General features: G+C 40.0%; 1 protein-coding gene across 1 annotated transcript; it reads right to left on the reverse strand.

Annotated features, from left to right (window-relative positions):
* Positions 1–11,498: 11,498 nt before the first annotated feature.
* On the reverse strand, positions 11,499–15,692 carry LOC149225655 (uncharacterized). Its single transcript, XM_089379980.1, has 2 exons — positions 14,316–15,692; positions 11,499–13,754 (listed from the first exon to the last, which is right to left on the reverse strand). The coding sequence occupies exons 1-2, from the start codon at positions 15,690–15,692 to the stop codon at positions 11,499–11,501; spliced, it is 3,633 nt and encodes a 1,210-aa protein (XP_089236106.1).
* Positions 15,693–20,451: the final 4,759 nt, after the last annotated feature.

Here is a 20,451-nt window from a genome sequence, read left to right on the forward strand (position 1 = left end):
GAATAAAAACAGTTATATCTATATATATTCTCTCTCAATTGTTGTGTTGTAAGCGTCATATGGGGCCTATAAAGTCTCAAAGGCATTAGATGCCTCTAGGTAAGGAGGCTTGGAAGCTAAATTTAATGGAGCCCAAAAAATAATTCGGTTAAAGTTGGACATGGAAGGTTGAAAAGTAATCACAACACAGAGTACTTAGTGACCTGCAACAATTCACTATCCATCTTCATCTACTTTTCAATGAGAAATTATTTAGTAAACCAATATTTATTCTCAAAACAAGTGTGCAAGGACAAACTGTTCATGTACAAATATCACAGCATATATATCGATAAAATAGCAGAACACCCACCCAAAGAGGATGGATCAACACCACTAATCATGAAGAGAGATTAGTTCATTTGTGGATGTGAACTTCAATTCTAAACATTCATCATGTTTTTTTTGCACACAGAGATATCTATACAGTCAATGCACTCTAATTTTGAAATGAATTTCTAACATACCCTTGGAATCTGTAAGAAACTTATGTAATCTCTACATTCAATGTTTAAACCATGGACACAAGTCTACTCAACGCTCCACATAATTTTCTTCTTGTCTGTTCATTAATGATCCAACTTCTAATAAGAGCCTACCTATCATGAGCAAGGGAGGGGAGTGGACAGCTAGTAACTATCCAAATGCATGGTAGCAGAATAAGCAATAACCACAATCAGCTCAACATACATACAGAATCACTAGATTATGGCCTGACATATATCAAAGCGAATCAGACATGAATAGAAATGAATTCACAAATCAATCATACACTCTAGCATAATAAGTTGGGCAATAACTCAACTCCAAATTCACATGAAACTTACAACAACATGAAATAACTAAGTGATTCTACTACAATCACCACCAACCTATTTACAATTTTAATGTGGTATATAAAAAATTCTATCAAGAGAATATGAAATAATTTGTTTCTCTCTTTTCATATCCTAATTTTCATCAATGCAGAAATTTTGAAATAATTTGTTTCTCTCTTTTCATATCCTAATTTTCATCAATGTAGAAATTTTGGGAAGGTAAAGAGACAAAGAGGAAGAAAATGATTTGTTGGAATCATTGGCATTCTACACAAAACTGCTTTATCAATTGCCCATCCAAATCAACATTCTTGCATAGGATTAAATTGTGTGGCTCGATGATCAAAAAGGGCACACAAGGGTAGTGCTTTAAACACAATCATAATATGAATTAGTATAATTGAGTCGCAACATGAGAACTAATTAATTGAGACATAAGCAAACTTGCCACATGGCATTGAATTGTCACTCTGATGCATGCCAAAGCTGACCACTGCAATGTACATCCTACATTGATGATTATGTACAATCTACACCTATGATATATTGACTTGTTAAAAAGCGATGTTTAAATTAATAAAAAACATCCATTGGTAAGCTCTACGACAGAGAGTCTGAACCAAGATAGTCTGGCTCTGCAGAACGCTCTACATTGTCCACATACATCATACATTAAATAGCACACATGGTTTTAAGGAAGTTAGAACCATACCCTAAGAAATAGAAACTAATTCCTATCCTGAGGTACCGTGAACCAATTCACTATTCTAGGATATTCTCCATTATCTCTAACACTCCCTCTAAATGGAGAAGGGGTTCAAAAATATGCCTAACATCTCCCTAAACATTTCAAACTTAATTTTGCCAAGAGGTTTAGTGAAAATGTCTGCAACATTATCACATGTATTACAATATACAAGATGGATTTCCTTTGATTGTACTTTATCACTGACAAAGTGGAATTTTGTATCAATGTGTTTCGTGTTCTTGTGAAACACTGGATTATTAGCAAGTTTGATTGAACTCTAATTGTCGCATCTGATTGTTGTTGCATCTTTCTGTTCTTCCCCAACATCCTGGAGAAGTCTCCGCAACCAAACTGCCTCACATGTTGCTGCACACATAGCTTGATACTTTGCTTCTGCTGAAGACAAGGAAACTGTGTTTTGTTTCTTACTGCTCCATGTAATTACCCCGGATCCAATGCTGAATGCATAGCTTATTATGGATCTGTGGTCGTCTACATTTCCAGCCCAGTTGGAATCTGTAAATCCTGTCAATCTAACATCAGAGGAATCAGTATAAATAATACCATAGTCTATAGTACCTTGTAGATACCTTAATACACATTTTGCTGCATTCCAATGACTCTCAAGTGGCTTGGACATGTATTGACTTAGCACACTGATTGCATAAGCCAAATCTGGTCTAGTAGTGGTCAGGTAGATTAGGCTCCCAACCAACTGTCTATAAAGTGTTGCATCTGCCTCTTTAGAGCCATCCTCACTCTGAAGTTTAATGTTCTGCTGTAATGGTACTGCTGCAGCCTTACACTGATCCATCCTGAATCTTTCCAGTAGACCTTTGACATACTTACCCTGGGACATAAAAGTTTGTCCTGAATCTCTCCAGATCTTAAGACCCAAATAGTATCTTAATTCACCAAGGTTTTTCATTTCGAACACCTGTGACATTTGTTGCTTTATTTCTTTGATTAGAGCAATAGCATCACATGTAATAATTAAATCATCTACATACAAAGAAATCAACACTATGCGCCCATGTGTAGAATTTCTCACTGTAGATCACCTGATAATGCAACATACTAAAGAAAAATACTTGATCTACTTCTACAAACAAATTTGCGAAAGCTTAATCGATTTTGAGCAAGATCAAATAGAACACATATAACAGAGAATGAGAAAGCAATCACACGCGAACACAGAAGAATACTCTAGGGAAAGCCTTAGCTAAAAAAACCCGATCTTTGTATTATCATACAAGTGGAAATATGTATAGATTACACAAAGTTTTATCTCACAAGCTATCCAGCTCTCAGTACAAGCCCTCTGCTGCTCATAGACAGTCAAAGGCTTCTCATAAACCTTCTTCTCTGCACTCCAAGCCTCCTATTTCCTTGTGTAGTTTCTCCTGGGTCCTCCAGCTGCAACTTGTGTGATTCTCACCTCACACACAACACTGACCTTTGAAATAACTGCGCAATCCTGAAGGAGATAATTCCTTTTGCACGGATGAGTTTCCTATATAAGAAAAATCCTCCAACTGATAGTACATTGTCCCATCCTCTGATCTCAACTGGGTCTTTGACTGCACTGACATGCATGAGTTATTTATGAGAGAATATTCAGTTATCTGAAGTGTAACAGTTACATGCATGCATGCATTAACTAATTGAACTCACAATTAGTTCAACAAACTATTTGAACTAATCTAACTGGACTTAACTCAGTTAACTGAGATAACTAATTACAACTCAAAGTACAACTCATCCTGATCTCCTTTAATCAAGGGATAACTTTCTCAATCAATGGAGAAACTGTTGCATGTCTTCACATAGACTTCATGTTTGATTTTCTACAACTAATTAACTCAAGATGAATTAATTAATTATTTTACAAAGAGCTGCTAAGATCAAATTCAAATTTTACTTCTCAATTTTAGTTCAGGAACTAACTAAAATTGGAATCTCTCCCGAAATGCTATTTATAGCAAAGCTATTTTTAGCATTTCCATTTTTCATTCCTTGTTGCTATGTCCAACGCTGGTACCTGAAATGCTATTTATAGAAATGCTATTTTTAGCATTTCTTGTTGCTATTTCTAACACTCCCTCTCAACAAGAAAGGCATTCAACTCGAACCCGATCCTGAACCTTTGGAATGTTCTGCATGCAACACTTCTCCCAAGTGTTGTTGCTCCAGTAACTCTAGAAACAAAAAATCTCTCATCTGACCTCCTTGTTGGGCAAGAAACACCCTCTGATGCTGAAGCTCCCTATGCCGCTGACAAGTGCTCCCTCTGTGACCTTTGAGCTATTGCAACACTCCATGCATCTCGCACCGTTGCACACCTCTTTGTGCCATCCTGCACTGGTGCAACACTCCTGTGCCTCTCACATTATTGCAGCCTACTAGCTCTGCACTATCTTGGGATTCCTGCACTGTAGCTCTCTCTGCCGCTCCATCCACATCTGCCTCTACCAACTCAGCCAGTCCTGCTACTCCTTGACGGGGCTCTTGTAACAAGGTCTAAAATCAAAGAGGCTGGGTACCTCAAGGATCCTGCCCCTATTTCAGCGTTCTTGGGGCTGTCACTCCACATTGCCCCACTTCCGACCTCGAGGTATGGATGCATGTGATCCCTCTGCCCACTTGGCTCGAAATTTTCCCCTACTGGAGGTCTTTGCATGAGTGGATGCTTCCACTCGGTCTCCTCACAGCTTCTCTAGTTGTGGCTGTTCCACAACCTCTTGAAGCTTCTTCACCAATTGTGGCTCCTCCACAATTGTCTAAGACTTCTTCTAGTGTTGCATGTTGAGAGGTAATGTACTATCTCTCTCAACCACCAAGTCTCCATTAGTTGCCTTGCTCCTCAAGGCTTTGCATGCATCTTGAACCTCAAGAGCATACAGGTTCTTGACTTGTGAATCGATCTACTTCACCTGTCTCGTGGTGATGTGTCTAAGGAAAACCTTTCCCTTACTGAAGACTACATCATAGCCTTTGTCTTCGAGCATTGCGATTGATACCAAGTTTTTCCTCAGTCCTGGCACATACTTCACTTCTATCAAGGTAATGCGAGCTCCATGCTCCCTTTGAAAAACAATTGTGCCTACTCTTGAGACACTATACTTTTCATCATTACCCATCGCTATGAGTATCTGGAGATCTTTCTCCTCCAAGGTACTGAACAAACTCTTATCGCTGGTCATGTGGAATGAAGCTCCACTATCAAGAAACCAACCACATCCCACCATGGATGAAACCATGCATGCGAAGAGGGTGAAATCCAACTCGAACTGTGAGGCCAATGCCTCACATTCAAAACCTTCGTTGGATCCCGTCTTGGATTTCTTCAATTGACAATTTGTTGCAAAATGGCCCACCTCATGACAATGAAAGCATCACACTTTAGATTTGTCAAACTTCTTCCCACCATGGGAAGAACTCGATTTGGGATGAGAATCCTTCTCCTTCCCTTTCTTTGCCTTACTCGATAAGGCGCAGTTTTCTTCATCCTCCTTGGATGAAGAACCATCTCTGCTGCTTCTTCTTATCTCCTCCTGCATCAGATGCTACCAAAGTCGTTCCCAATCTGGCAATTTCTCTCTTCCATTTACCGAGTCTTGGTAGCTATGCCAGCTCTTAGGAAGACCGAGGAGAACAAGACTCACCATGTCATCATTGGCTATCGTGATCCCTACACTTCCAAGCTCATCCCTGTAGATGGTGAGCTTGTTCAGATATGTAGAGATCGTGTCGCCCTTTTCACACTTGGTTTTCCGAAGCTTGTCTTTCAGTGCCAACTTCCTCTGATCGTTGTTGTTCTGATATAGATATTTCAATGTTTTCCACATTGAAACGGTGTCTCCTTCCCATGGAGACTTGAGACTATGTGGTCTCGAACTCCCTCCAGAAGGATTCTCCTCACTTTAGCCACACATTTCTTCCATTCTTCCAATTCTGTAGCATTAGCTACTACCGGCTTGGGGACTTCTTGATCAATGAAGTCCTTTAGACCATTGTCCTCTGATACTGCTTCCATGCAATCCTTCTAGGCTATATAATTCGAGCTACCATCAAGGGCATATTCGAGTCTTAAACTGTTGAATGCCATTGGTGAAATTTGAGATGTGATAAGAATTCGAATTCTATAATCAGGAACTTGAAACTTCTCCCTTCTCCCTTCTTTGTATATTGTTCTTCACTTTGATCACCTTTGCTCCGATACCTTGTAGAATTTCCCATTGTAGATCACCTAATAATGCAATATACTAAAGCAAAATACTTGATCTACTTCTACAAACAAACTTGCGGAAGCTTAATTGATTTTGACCAAGATCAAATAGAACACATATAACAGAGAATGAGAAAGCAATCACACATGAACACAAAAGAATACTCTGGGGAAAGCCTTAGCTAAAAAACCTCGATCTCTGTATTATCATACAAGTGGAAATATGTATGGATTACACAAAGCTTTAGCTCACAAGCTATCCAGCTCTCAATACAATCCCTCTGCTACTCATAGACAATCAAAGGCTTCTTCCCTCCAAGCCTCCTATTTCCTTGCGCAGTTTCTCCTAGGTCCTCCAACTGCAACCTGTGTGATTCTCACCTCACACACAACACTGACCTCTGAAATAACTGCGCAATCCTGAAGGAGATAATTCCTTCTGCATGGATGAGTTTCCTATATAGGAAAAATCCTCCAACTAATAGTACAATGTCCTATCCTCTGATCTCAACTGGGTCTCTGACTGAACCGACATGCATGAGTTATTTATGAGAGAATATTCAGTTATCTGAAATGCAGCAGTTACATGCATGCATGCATTAACTAACTGAACTCACAATTAGTTCAACAAACTATTTGAACTAATCTAACTGGACTTAACTCAGTTAACTGAACTAACTAATTACAATTCAAAGTACAACTCATCCTGGTCTCCTTTAATCAAGGGATAACTTCCTCAATCAATGGAGAAACTGTTGCATGTCTTCACATAGAATTCATGTTTGATTTTCTATAACTAATTAACTCAAGATGAATTAATTAATTATTTTACAAACAACTGCTAAGATCAAATTCGAATTTTACTTCTTAATTTTAGGTCAAGGACTAACTAAAATTGGAATCTATCCCGAAATGTTATTTATAGCAAAACTATTTTTAACATTTCCATTTTTCATTCCTTGTTGCTATGTCCAACACTGGTATCTGAAATGCTATTTATTGCAATGCTATTTTTAGCATTTCTTGTTGCTATTTCCAACACCCTGTTCATCTTTCATGGTATACAAATTAGGGTCGTTTTTACTTCTGTTGTAGCCAAGTTGCAGAAAATGGAATCAATCTTTTCATACCAGGGCCTGGGTGCTTGCTTCAGTCCATAAAGAGCTTTCTTTAATCTACAGGCTAAATGTTCTTTCCCTTTCTGGACAAACCCCTCAGGTTGCTCTAAATAAACCTCATCTTTTAGTTCTCTATTTAAAAAAGCAGACTTTACATCTAGTTGGTGAATCATCCAATGTTTCTTAGTAGTTAAAGCAATTAACATTATGATGGTATTTAGTTTAGTTACAGGGGCAAAGGTTTCTTCATAGTCAATACCTTATTTTTGTGAATACCCCTTTTCTACCAATCTATCATTTAATTTATCTATGGTTCCATCTGCATTAATCTTTGGTTTATACAACCATTTACAACCTATGGTTTGTTTCCCTTTAGGAAGTTCAACCAGCTCCCAAGTGTTGTTCCTGATTGTAAATACATATTCCTGTTCCATAGCTGTTTTCCATTCACTACATTCATTTTCTTCCTTATAACTAAAAGGTTCAACAACATTCATCATACTAGTTATAAAAGCATTTTCCCTGTATCTAGCAGGCAATTGAGTCTGCCTACCTGATCTTCTGAGCGTTGGTGTAGCTTCTGACCTATTCTGAGTTTCCTTTGCTGGACTTGGCTTGACTGCTGCATCTGAATTCTCTTCTTCTGCCTTTGTCTGCTGATCCTGGTTGTTTCCTGTTTCTTCACTTTCTTCCACCAAGAATGAAATATCCCATTCCTCATTGCGCTTATCATATTCTTCATGATCCTGCTCATGGAATATGACATCTCTACTAACAAAAATCTTGTGAGTAGAGGGATTAAATAATCTATAAGCTTTATATTGTGAACAATACCCTATAAAGGTACATCTGATGGCTTTTGAATCTAGTTTTCTTCTGTCTTCCTTTGGAATATGGGAAAATGCTTTAGACCCAAACACTCTTAAATGTTTTATTGCAGGTTTAAATCCATATAATGCTTCATAAGGAGTTTTAAACTCAAGACTCTTTGTAGGACTCCTATTTTTCAAATAAACTGCAGTATTCAATGCTTCAGCCCAAAAACCATTCAAAAGATCCTTACCTTTCAACATGCTCCTAGCACATTCCACCAATGTTTTGTTCTTTCTTTCTGTTACTCCATTTTGCTGAGGAGTATGGGGTACTGTGAATTGCTGTAATATCCCATGGTCTTTACAATACTTGATAAGCTCATCCTTCCTGTATTCTCCCCCTTGATCGGAGTAGAGAATTTTTATATGCTTCCCTGTTTGCTTTTCAATCATGTTTCTGAACTACTTAAAGTATTCAAATGTGTGACTTTTCTTACTCAAAAAATATACCCAAGAAAACTTTGTGCAATCATCAATAAACAGTAAAAAATACAGTGCACCTCCTAATGACTTTGTTTGCATGGGTCCACAAAGATCTGTGTGCACTAATTCAAGTATGTCTCTATGTTTCTTCTCTACTCGAACAAGGAATTCCTCTCTATGCATCTTTCCTAATGTACAAGCATCACAATCATTATGCACTTGTTTTAACATAGGAAGATCTCTTACCATTTCCTTTTTCTGAAGTAACAACAAATCATTGTAGTTGATATGACCAAATCTCTGATGCCACAACTCTTCTGTAGTCAAACTCGCTGCTGTCAAAGCTCGAACTGGTGTTGGTCTTCATGACATCTACCAAATATTTAATATAACAGTTAGATTTAAAAAATTCAACTTTGAGATCTTGATCTATAATCATGGATACAGAAATCAAGTTCTTTGTTACACCAGGCACATACATGACATTATGAATTTGTCTTACAGTACCATTAGGTATAATGACATAAATTTTTCCACACCCTTTGATCTGATGACTTCTATCATCACCAAGATAGATTTGTGCTCCGTTGTTGATTTCTTTAACATCTTTGAACCATTTCTTGTTTCTCGTCATATGTGTGGATGCTCCCGAATCTACATATCAGATGTTTGCATCAACTTTCTCATCAAAGTCTACCATGAACAATCTGAAGTTCTGCTCATGATTATCATTTGCGAGATGACCTGAATGTCTTTTCTACGTCTGTTGTTGTTCATGATATTTCTTCTTCTTGCACTCCTTAGCTATATGACCAATTTTTCCGCAATAAAAACATTTAATTACAGAGTTGTTTCTATTTGGATGCATACCTTGAGTTTAATTTGGTCTTTTTTGTGAGTTTCCTCTGTTTTGCTGTTGCGAATTTCCTTTTCCTTTGAAGAAGTTCTTTTTCGCCATCAACGCAAGATCGACACTCTGGGGCTTCAGAGTCGATCTTCTTTCTTCTTCTTGCATTAATATTCCTGTCAGTTCTTCAAACTTTGGGATTTTCTCTCTCGCATTTATCCCAATGATAAACATTTGGTAGTCATCGGTCACACCATTCATGGTAATTGTTACTAGATCTGTATCTGCAACTGTTTCACCAATGTCTGCCAATTTGTTCTTCAGATCTTTGATCCTCGCTATGAAGGCAACAACTATTTCATTCTCCTCCATCTTCAGGGATAAGATCTTTCTCTTTAGGAATAGAAGACGATTTGTATTCCTGATCTCATACAAATCCTTCAAAATTCCATAGATTTCGCTTGCTGATGTACATTCTTTGATATGTGGTATGATGCAGTCTTTCACTGACATCTTCAGCAACGTCCTTGCTTTACCTTCTCGCTTCTCCTAGTCTGGGATTGATGCTGATCTAGCTGTTGGCTTCTGCTCATCCCCATTTGAAATCATCCAAGCACTCTGCACTTCGAGCAGAGTCTGCATCGCATAATTGGAGCCATCGAGCTTGTTATGCTCATTCAAGTATGCTTCAATCATTTGATTATTCATCTTAGCAATTAAAAAAAAACATATGTTAGATCTACCCTAGATCTATGTCAAAGACAAAAATCAATGATCTCCGCGACTCCGATTTCTGGTATTTTCAACAGCCTCTTGCACTCGCTGATCCCTTGCAGTCTACGCGTCCTCTCCACGCGGCCTTTGAGCAAGTCTCCACCACACTGTGCGCTCTCCATGGCAGTCCTGTGAGGAACCATGTATAGGGTCGTCGTAGCCTTCTCTTGGCAGACCTCGGCCTCCACGCAGCCTTCTCTCGACAGCCACCACCTCCAAGACGCAACTCCTTTTTTTTGTTTGCACGGTCGGCGCGATTATCCAACACGGATTCACGACGGTTGGCACAATTATCCAACATGGATTCGCAATGTTCGTCCAAAATAAAATGCGGGAAGTCTCACAGTGGGATCGACGTGATTTCCCTCAAACCACGCTACGATTTCGCCTCAGGCACGCTAGGCAAATCCTTCACTCAACATATAGGTTCCTCGACCCTAACTCTCTGATACCATGTTAAAAAGCGATGTTTAAATTAATAAAAAACATCAACTAGTTAGCTCTATGACATAGAGTCTGAACCAGGAGAGTCTAGCTATGCAGAACGCTCTACATTGTCCATGTACATCACACATTAAATAGCACACACGGTTTTAGGGAAGTTAGAACCATACCCTAAGAAATAGAAATTAATTCTTATCCTGAAGTATCGTGAACCAATTAACTTTTCTAGGATATCCTCCATTATCTCTAACATGACCAAACCCACATGCCATACTTTAGACAAATTCAAGGAATGAACCACCCGTTAGCAAGACTCCAATCATGGACTTAGTCAAACTCTAACTCTTTCAAAATCAAATGTCACTTATGAATAGTTGATCTCTAACAATTCCACTATTGGTTGGGAAAACTCAGCTAAAGCTTGAATCTACTCCAAGGTGTACAATTTTCTGGCTTAGGATGACCATGTTTTCAACCTAATTTAATAAAGTTTCAGTGTGCCCTATCTTGGTGTCCACTTCCTACACTATAGAACTATGTCTTGTTCTTGCTCTATACTAACTTCAACAACTAACTTTTATGGAATCAATGCGACAAACTCTTCTTCATCATCATCCATCATCAATAACTTACAGAGCTTCAGGTGATCTACATTAACAATCAGGCCCATATAAGTTGGTGTTCAACTTGAAGGCATTTTCTACAATTTGCTAGATAACAGTGTAAGGGCCTATTACCACCCAACTAGAGGTCTTGTTAAGGTCCTCACAAGACACATAGGTGGCACACACAGAACAAGTGCCCACTGTCACCTCGGCACAAGTCCCCACTTTTTAAGCCCAACTCCTACTAAAAGGCTATGGGAGGATTCCCTACACACAAGGTACTTCACCAAAGAGATTAGTAGACTAGTTCCTAATAATGTAGTCAAGGGTGAATATAGAGCTTTTTTTTTTTTTTTTCACAGAAACGGTTATGAGCTTTCATTAATTGGGCGGCCAAAAGCCATAAATTCGGTTACAAAGGTGGGGTAGATTTACTGCATGACTTTTCAGCCAGCGAACTATGCCACCTACTCTTAACAGGCTCTTCTTTTTACATTTAACAAAGTGTGTTTCTGCTGCTAAATTCCCAAGGTGAAAGATACAAACAAACTGATGAAGAAGGAGACAAAAAAACATTTCACTTTAGGGAATTGGATCCCAAAGAATTTCGTTGTCTCTGAGAAGGGAACCAACGTCTAGCTGAGCTGCCTTGTTTGCCTCGCTGTCTGCTTCTTTGTTGTTTGTTCTCAAGACATGGAAGTACTTCAGCTTCATGGACTTTGTCATACCTTTGATCCTTGAAATTATCCTTGCAAGCTGCAGATCTGCTGAGTTGGAATTGTTCGCCAAGGCTTGGATGATCACCTGGGAATCTCCAAAGACATTTGCCTCCTTACAGCCCAGTTCCTTGAGGAATTTGGTTCCTTGAAAGAGAGCCATCGCTTCCGCTTGAATGCTTGTGGAGTGACCTAATCCCCAAGCGAATCTATGCACAGCTGTTCCGTCTGGATTCATGATAATACCTCCAGCTCCCGCAGTACCTGGGTTCCCTTTAGCAGCCCCATCGAAGAAGAGAGATGGAAGGGTTTGATTGGACATCCAGATTTGGAATTCGTGTTCATTTTTTCTGATTTTCCAATCTTTGCAAGGAGAAGGAGAGCTGTTTGCTTTTGGGAATTTGAAGTTAAGAGCAGATCCTAGCTCTATGTCCTGCTGGTTTAAGTTTGTGTCGTCCCCTTTATCTTCCAGCCACTCAACTAGCTGGCATTTTGCTGCGTTGGCCACTAATCTGAAATCCTGTTCCTTATTTCGAAAAATCCTTCGGTTCCTTTCCAGCCATACTTGCCAGCTGATGAACTTTGGTAAAGCACTCCATGCTGATCTGACTGTTTTATTTTTTGGAGGACAGCCTGGGTATTTGGTCATCCAACTCGCAAATAATTCTGGGACTGATGTTGGGAAGGTGAATTTATGATTCCAGGAGGCTAGGAGCTCCTGCCATATAGAGGTTGCGAATGTGCATTCAATCATGATGTGGAGAGCAGATTCTGAATTTTCCTTACATAGAGAGCATCTAGACGGCCCATAGAAGCCCCTTTTCTGAAGTCTGTCTTCAGTCAATATTTTCTGGTGACAGAGGAGCCAGCAGAAGTGATCAACCTTGGGGATTGAAGGAGTTCTCCAAATGCCAATCCAGGGAGCAGGGTTGGGAGGCACGTGGGGCCTCTCGAGGCATTTGGCGTAGCCCTGGGCTACTGAGTAGCCTGTTCGACTTGTTCCCCAGCCTCTCACATCATGCTTGTTTTTTTGAGATGGAGCGAGCCCATGCAAATGTGTGATTAGTGTATTCAGGTCGGGGCGTAGATAGGAAGGAACTGCGAGCTGCTTCCAACCCAACCACGCATTTTCCTCCCATGTTGAAAGATCCCACAATGTATTTATGCTGGCTTCTGACATCCAGCGTTGCAATTCAGGCATGCTCCTTGCTTCTGCCAGTGGGGGTCTATTAAGGATGCTGTCATTCCAAATATGTATGCGCTTTCCGTTGCCTGGAATCCAGAATGCATGATTCCTTATCAACGAGCTGGTTTTGCTGATGAACTTGCTGAAAGGAGAGTTGAATTTGTTCTTGGGCTGATCTAGACATCTAGTCCTTGGTCCTCTGAAGTATTTTCTCCATAACGCAATTTGCACCCAGCCAGGATTTGGAGCTATGATTTTCCAAATTATTTTGGCTCCCATGGCTAAGTTTTGGGCATTGAGATCTTTAAAATTCAAACCTCCCTCCTGAAATGGTCTGGTGACTGTATCCCAATTTACCAAAGAAATTATTTTCTCGTTTTGTTTACCTCCCTTCCAGAAAAAAATTCTGATTAAGTCCTCCATCTTTTTTATGATTCCTACAGGTGCCAATAGGACTGAGAATTTAAATAGGGGAAGACTGCTGAGCACTGATTTTATGAGGACTGATTTCCCTGCTATGTTTAACCAGGAGGACCCCCAGGCCTGCAATTTTAGTTTAAATTTGTCTAACTGTGGCAGCCAATCTTTGCTCAACGCCCTTGAATGAAAGATGGGCAATCCCAGGTACTTGAAAGAAGACCATGAGACTGAGATTGCAAAACCCAGGCAGCGAGCAATGGAGCTCGCAGTTGAGGCAGGAATGTTCCAGCTGTAGATGTGGCATTTGGCGTTGTTTAGAACACTGCCCGAGACCTTACAATATTCTTCCAGGACTTCCTTGAATTTGGACGCTGAATGAGGTGTTGCGGCCCCCAGCAAAATAGTGTCATCCGCGAAGAGGGCGTGATTGATGCTTTTGACCCCTCTAGCTATACACAGGCCAACTATGTCTTGATCTTGTTGTTTTCGTTGTAGATAGAAACTGAGAACAGAGGCCTGAAGAACAAAAAGAAGAGGTGACAGGGGGCACCCCTGCCTCAGCCCTCTAGTGGCTTTGAAGAAGTCAGCTGCCCTTCCATTCACCAATGGAGCTATCCATGGCTCCAAGATGCAGGCTCTAATCCACTTGATAAAGCTTGGACCGAACCCCATTTTTTGCAAAACCTCAAACAAAAAGCTATGTCTAACACGATCAAAAGCATTTGCAAGATCTAGTTTGACAACCATACCTTTTTCCTTTCGGTGAAGACTGGAATGGATCGCCTCTTGAACCAGCACGAAATTATCCACCAATTTCCTGCCATGGATAAATCCACCTTGATTGTCCGGGATGATTTTGGGGAGGATCCTTTTCAACCTGTTGGCTATCACTTTAGTTATGACTTTGTACCCAATATTGCATAGGGAAATTGGACGAAATCTGCTGAAAGAGTTTGCTCCTTTCTCTTTGGGAATGAGGGCGAGAAAGGCTGAGTTTGTACAGCCACCTATCTTTTGGCAATCTTGAGATTTATGTATCATTTTGTAGAATTCCTTCTCTACAATCTGCCAACAGACCTGGAGAAACCTGGGCGTGAAACCGTCTGGCCCCGGGGCTTTGTCCGGGTCCATTGAAAAGAGGGCTTCCTTAACTTCCTTTAGCATGATTTTGGCTTCAAGAGACTGATTCATTTTAGAGGTGATCATATTAGGGACTGCGTCCAACAGGGCAGCGTTGAATTCAACTCCTGATTCTTCTCTATACAGCTGTTCAAAATGGTCTGTAGCTGCCTTTTTTATGCTGATAAAATCCTTCAAAACGTGGTTGTCTTCTTTTATTTCATTGATGGAGTTGCGGCCTTTCCTGGCTTGGGCTTGTTTGTGGAAGAATGAGGAGTTTCTATCTCCAGATTTGAGCCAGAGGCTCCTGGACTTGAGCCTCCAGAATTCTTCCTCTGCCAGACAGGCCTTGTGGAAGCTTTGTTGCAGTTTGGCCTCCTTTTCCAACTCATCCTTAGTGATTTCAGCTGTTTCAATATGCAGGTGCTGTCTTTCTAACTCACTTTGAATTTTTTTCCTTTCTGCTGCAGGGTTTGGTAGGGTCTTGGCCCAATTTTTCAGCATGTTTTTAACTCTTCTGAGTTTTTCCTCCCACACAAAAAACGTTGATCCATTGACTGGCTTTTTCCAGCACTCTCTGATCTTTTCCATAAAATCCTTTTCTTTGATCCACAGGGAGCTGAATTTGAAAGGAATAGGCCCCAGGTCCTTAGGGGTCAACAGCTCAAGGCTGATGGGCTTATGGTCTGATATGCTGTTGTGGAGGATATGCGATCTGGCTTCTAAACCAAGGAGCAGAAAGGAACTTTGCACCAAGAATCTGTCCAGTCTTGCCGCTATGTGACCCGGGCCAACCCTTTTGTTTGACCACGTGTACTTGCCAGTAGCCGGCTTAATATCTATCAGATCCCAATCCTGCATGAGATCTTCTACTGATTCTCTTGCCGGATCTCTAACAATGCTGCCTCCTCTTTTTTCTGACGAGAGGAGGGTGAGGTTCAGGTCTCCGGCTATGATAATGTTCTCCAAGTTTTCTAGATCTGCCAAACTTTTGATGGAGTCCCAGCATAAGTTTTTTTCACCTGCATTGTTAGGAGCATATACATTGACCAGACAAATAATTTCCTTAGATTCTAGGTGCTGTAGTTTTAACAAAATCCAATGGGTATTCAGGGACTCAAAGATTAGAGAGAACTTATTTGGATTCCAGAGCGACCCAAGTCCTCCCGATGCTCCACGGGCAGAGGTTGCTTTTGCTCCGTCTTTTTTCCAAAATTTTCTGCTTGTTTGGAGGAAAACTGAGTCCTCCAATTTAGTCTCCTGGATGAGTAGAATGTCCGGGGCTTCCAGTCTTACTAGACTATTCATAGCTTCTTCCTTGGCTTTGGAGCCCATTCCCCTACAATTCCAGGAGACTATCTTGATCATTTATTTTCACTGTGGTGAGCTCCCTTGGAGCTCTGGGTTTGGATCCTCTTCATCTTCGGGGTTTTAGCTAGGAGTTTCTCTAGCGTTGGCGGGCTGCCCTGAAGCTTGTCTTTATATGTCTCTTGATCTCTTTTTTCCTTTGTTGACATCCTTCCTCTTGTAGATCTTCTAGGATTAGACTGTGATTCCCCTATCTCCCCTTCTTCCTCTGATTCCTCTGACTCTTGAGTTTCCTCTTCTTCTTCTGACAACTTCCCTTTGGATCTCTCTGGTACGCTTATGAATTTAGTCGGAGAGACTTCTTTCGGGATTTATGTCTCTTGCATGTTCATGATATCAGATCCAAGGATCTCAAATTTGTTCCCTTGGCTTTCCAAGGGTGGATTCTGAGCAGATCCCGCTTGGGGGACTTTAGCATTAATGTTAGCATTCTTCCTGAGTGAAGTTTTGGATCTTTTTGCCTGGTTCCATCCTTCATATTTCCCTTTTTCTTCTACCCCTTTGGTTGGGAAATCTTTGGCAAAGTGATCGTAGAGTTGGCACTTCCAGCATTTGAACGTCAGCTGCTCATAGTCTAATTTTTGAACATGCGTCCACAGACCTACCCTTATTTTGATGGCCTCTGGTAATTAGACCTCTAGATCTACCTCCACACAAATTCTGGCGCAGTCGTACTGATCTTTGTTGTTAGCCTTGTCTATGGATTTCCCGAGAGCGTTTCCGATATGTTTCAAAGAGTCCCAATTCCAGCAATGGACGAGAAGATTTGGGAGCCTTACCCACACCGGGACCACAGAAGGCACATCCACCACCGGATTGAAGTCTGGTGTCCATTTGTTTAGATACAGCCCTTGAGGGCCCATGAAATAGGGGCCATTTCTGAAGATGAGATCCTTATCCTCTTTGTCGGTAAATTCAAATAAGAAATATCCTCTTCCAAGGAAGTAAGAGGTTACCTTGTTCTTTATCAGTGGAGCCCAGTTCCTAGCAACCCAATTCTCTGTTGATTTTGGGGAAGGCCAGAGACATATAAACTGATCGACCAGAGCCCGATCAGCCAGATATAATGCTACTTGAATCAGACCATCAGGAGGGAGGGCGATCTCAGGGATATCTTCTAGCTTTTTCACGAACTTGGCAACTTCCACGACTCTCTTCTTAGGCAGAGAGGCCAGCAAGGATCTGAAAGCTTCAGCGGCGGAAGGCGGAGAAGGGGAGGAAGACCCCTGGGGGGGAGCCGGCTCCTCCATGGAGGGCCAGCAGAACAAACCCTAGCTGACTGCAGCCAGAAGCAGGAGCCCTCTGCGGATCCGTCCGCAGGGATCGGAATAGGCAGAGAGCAGGCGCGTGCGCAGACTTCAGGTTCCGCGGGGTGCGGATCTCACAGGATGTAGGGGGAGCCGAGCGCGCTATCTCCAAGGGTGAATATAGAGTTAATTATTGTATATTTTGCTAATTTGAAAGTGATATTAACCCAGAAAATAATGTAGACCAGCAACTAAAAGGATATGGGAGGATTCCCTACACACAAGGTACTTCACCAAAGAGATTAGTAGACTAGTTCCTAATAATGTAGTCAAGGGTGAATATAGATTTAATTATTGTAGATTTTGCTAATTTGAAAGTGATTAACCCAGAAAATAATGTAGACCAACAAGTGAAATGCCTCTCAAACTTAAGATATTCAACTATTACAAACCTAAACAAGTGAATAAAGAATATCCTTACCAAATATAAAAAGTATTCTCAAGTTTTACCTTTGATAAGAGGGTATACTGCGTAAATCTTCTTGCTGTCCTGAAGCTTCAGATTGAAAAACGTAGAAAACAACAAGTTAAACCCCTTTCAAGGCCACCCAAATGTGTATATACACTATAGATTGATGATCTAGGGGCGGGGGAAGCTATGGCAACAAACATATAACACAATATACCCTCCAAAGCTTCAGACCTGCAACAAAATATAAGTTTGCAGCAAGCTGGAAACTATTTGCACATATTTGGGGTCAAATTCCCATGGGTTAGAACCCATAAATTTATTACAACAAAAATTTATGACTTCTAATGGTTGGAATATATCCTAAATAGCCCCAAAATATTAAAGATATGCTTTTGAAACAATTCTAGAAATTAAACAAGGGTATGCATGAGTAAAATTTACTTGGAAATGTCCCTTGCACTTACTGTAAAATACTCAATATACCTTCCTGAAATATAGGTGTTAAGTGTAGAAATAAAAGGTATATTTTTCCCTTGGATAGAATATGGAAATCTATGCTTAAAACCCCCAAAAGTCAATTAGCTATCTCAAGATAAAAAATGGAAGTACAAGATAGTGATATAATTTTTGTTTTTTATTTTATTAAAGCAGAAAAAGGAAAAGTTTTGAAATTTTTGAATAAATTGATTGTTGTAACGTGGCTTACCTTGGCCCAATATTACCTTTTCAATTGTAAGGGCACAATGAGGACTAGCACTTTGATTATCCCTCCCACATGACTTGTAGCCCCTCGACGAATCAACCCACAAACGTTTTGTGTAACTTGGAACAACTTGTGTCTATCTTATGAAGAGCAATTACTACAAGCACTAAGAAGAAAAGGAATAGAAAAATCAACGCACAATGTTTTGTAATGAAGAGTTATATTATGACATTATGATCTCGCAATTCAACAATAACAACAATGAGAGGAGGGACTAACCTTATATAATGTCTCTAGTAACGACTAGTTGAAAGCCTCTCTCAAGAATAGTTTTTTTAACTTGTCATCCACAACCCAGAGACTAATTTCTTGATGAGAAAATATTTTACATTACAAATTATCCACATGAGGGGTTCAATTTGCTTGATTTGATCATAGAATTGACTTGAGGCAATGTTTACCTTGCTCTGGCTTTGGAAGCGCATAAGATGATGAATAGTAACTAAATAGGGCACAACAACTTGGATTAGAATCTCTAATGGTTAGTAAATGAGGACCATGTTGCTTGCATTAAGGCTTGATTTGCTTGGTTAGGGTCGATTTGGTTGAAAGAGGACTCAAATTGGTTGGAAGGAGGATCGATCGACTTGCAACAACTAGATAATGTCCACGTTTGGTCCAACGTCACACTTAGATTGACCATTGCAACCTCAAGGTTCCATTAGGAAAGCAAAGCAACTAGCTAGAGGAAGTCAACTTGATTTGGATGATGTCCCATCTGACTTTAGGATGCCACGACTAGCTCACATTGACTTAGACATGTTGAGGCAATTAGTAGCCCAACAATTCATCCCCTTTGACCCCAACAACTACTTTGACCTCCCCAACAACTCTCTTGACCCACCTGTGCCACTAAGGTAGGATGTCAACCTTGCATGGATGGCGTGTTTGCTAAATCTTCAATGCCCTTGCCAATTTAAGGAGCATGACTTGTGGTTTTTGTCTAAATGATTTTTTACATAACCTTTGACGTAAGGTTTGCCTCTAAATCCCAAAATTTCACCCTGTTTTGCCTAGTGTGGAAAAAGTTTTGCAAAAAATCCCGATTTAATCCTAAAAATGCGATTTTTAAAACTAAATGATTTAATCCCCCGACTTTTTGGCGACTTTTTCAAAAAGGAAAAAATCACGATTTAATCGTTATACCCCCGATTAAACCAAAAAGTCTGCCTCCTTCCCAGGCCGCAGATAAAGAGGCCGCAAAGGTGAAAATGATATAATTTTCTCCTGTTTAATCTTAAGGCAGAGAGTGGAATCTTTCAAACATAGCCCTAGAAATTTGGTGATAACGTTGTGTTGTGCAATTTGTTTTGTTGTTGAATCTTACTTTCGAGCATTATAGTTGGTTGGTGTTACTGAGAAAATTAATTGTTTGGTTGCTATATTTTGTTGAATGTTGAAACATATACGACTATTATTGGTTTGCTCTTGCTAGATGTTATGTCTGCAAAACAATAGGGATCTATATGAGATGTGCAAAAAAATACAGAGAAGAGACATTAGCCAATTTAAGGCTAAGCTGTCAGAAGGCTGCTATAAGAAACTGAGAAGACTATGAAAAAGAAGTGCATACCTACCTCGATGAGCATGATTGTGAGACTTAAGAGAAAGAGGACAAGGAGTATCCAGACTAGCAAGCAAGAAAGTGTAAATAGCTGATGAACATTCCAAGAATCAACATTGTTATGATCATATTTTTTGTGGATAATGTTGAAAAACATTGGTGATAAAATGCACTTAGAATGCAGACTGCAAGAGTGTAACATCATTTTAGTGATCGAATTCACATGTAAAGAATGACATTGTAGTAAAACACTGAAAACATATCTAAATTATGACTTCGACTCTAGATGTTAAAAAAAATAAAAAAATAAATGAATAATTTTGTGTTTTTTTTTTGTTTTTTGTTTTTTTAAATTTTGCCAACTTTTTCAAAAAACTCCCGACTTTAACGAGTTTTTCAACTTTTGGACCCTTGCCGAATTAATCCCGACTTCGACTTTTTCCACATTGGTTTTGCCACTTGGAAGCCACACATGCCACCTAGAGAGGGCATATCCACCTTTAAACTACAATTTATGAATGATGCCTTCACCTTTTGTCAAACTTTTTACATGGCATGTGATTTATACATTATTCTAAGCAATTTGAGACCCTATTGATTTTTTGACATCAAGACCCTCATGCATTAGGACCCATGCACTGACTTGGGAAACATGGAATGTTGACAACTTTGAGACAACC

The sequence above is a fragment of the Pinus tabuliformis genome, chromosome J (assembly GCF_031772625.1).
Source record: "Pinus tabuliformis cultivar Carrire ecotype Pingquan chromosome J, CPIR1, whole genome shotgun sequence".
NCBI classification, from domain to species: domain Eukaryota; kingdom Viridiplantae; phylum Streptophyta; class Pinopsida; order Pinales; family Pinaceae; genus Pinus; species Pinus tabuliformis.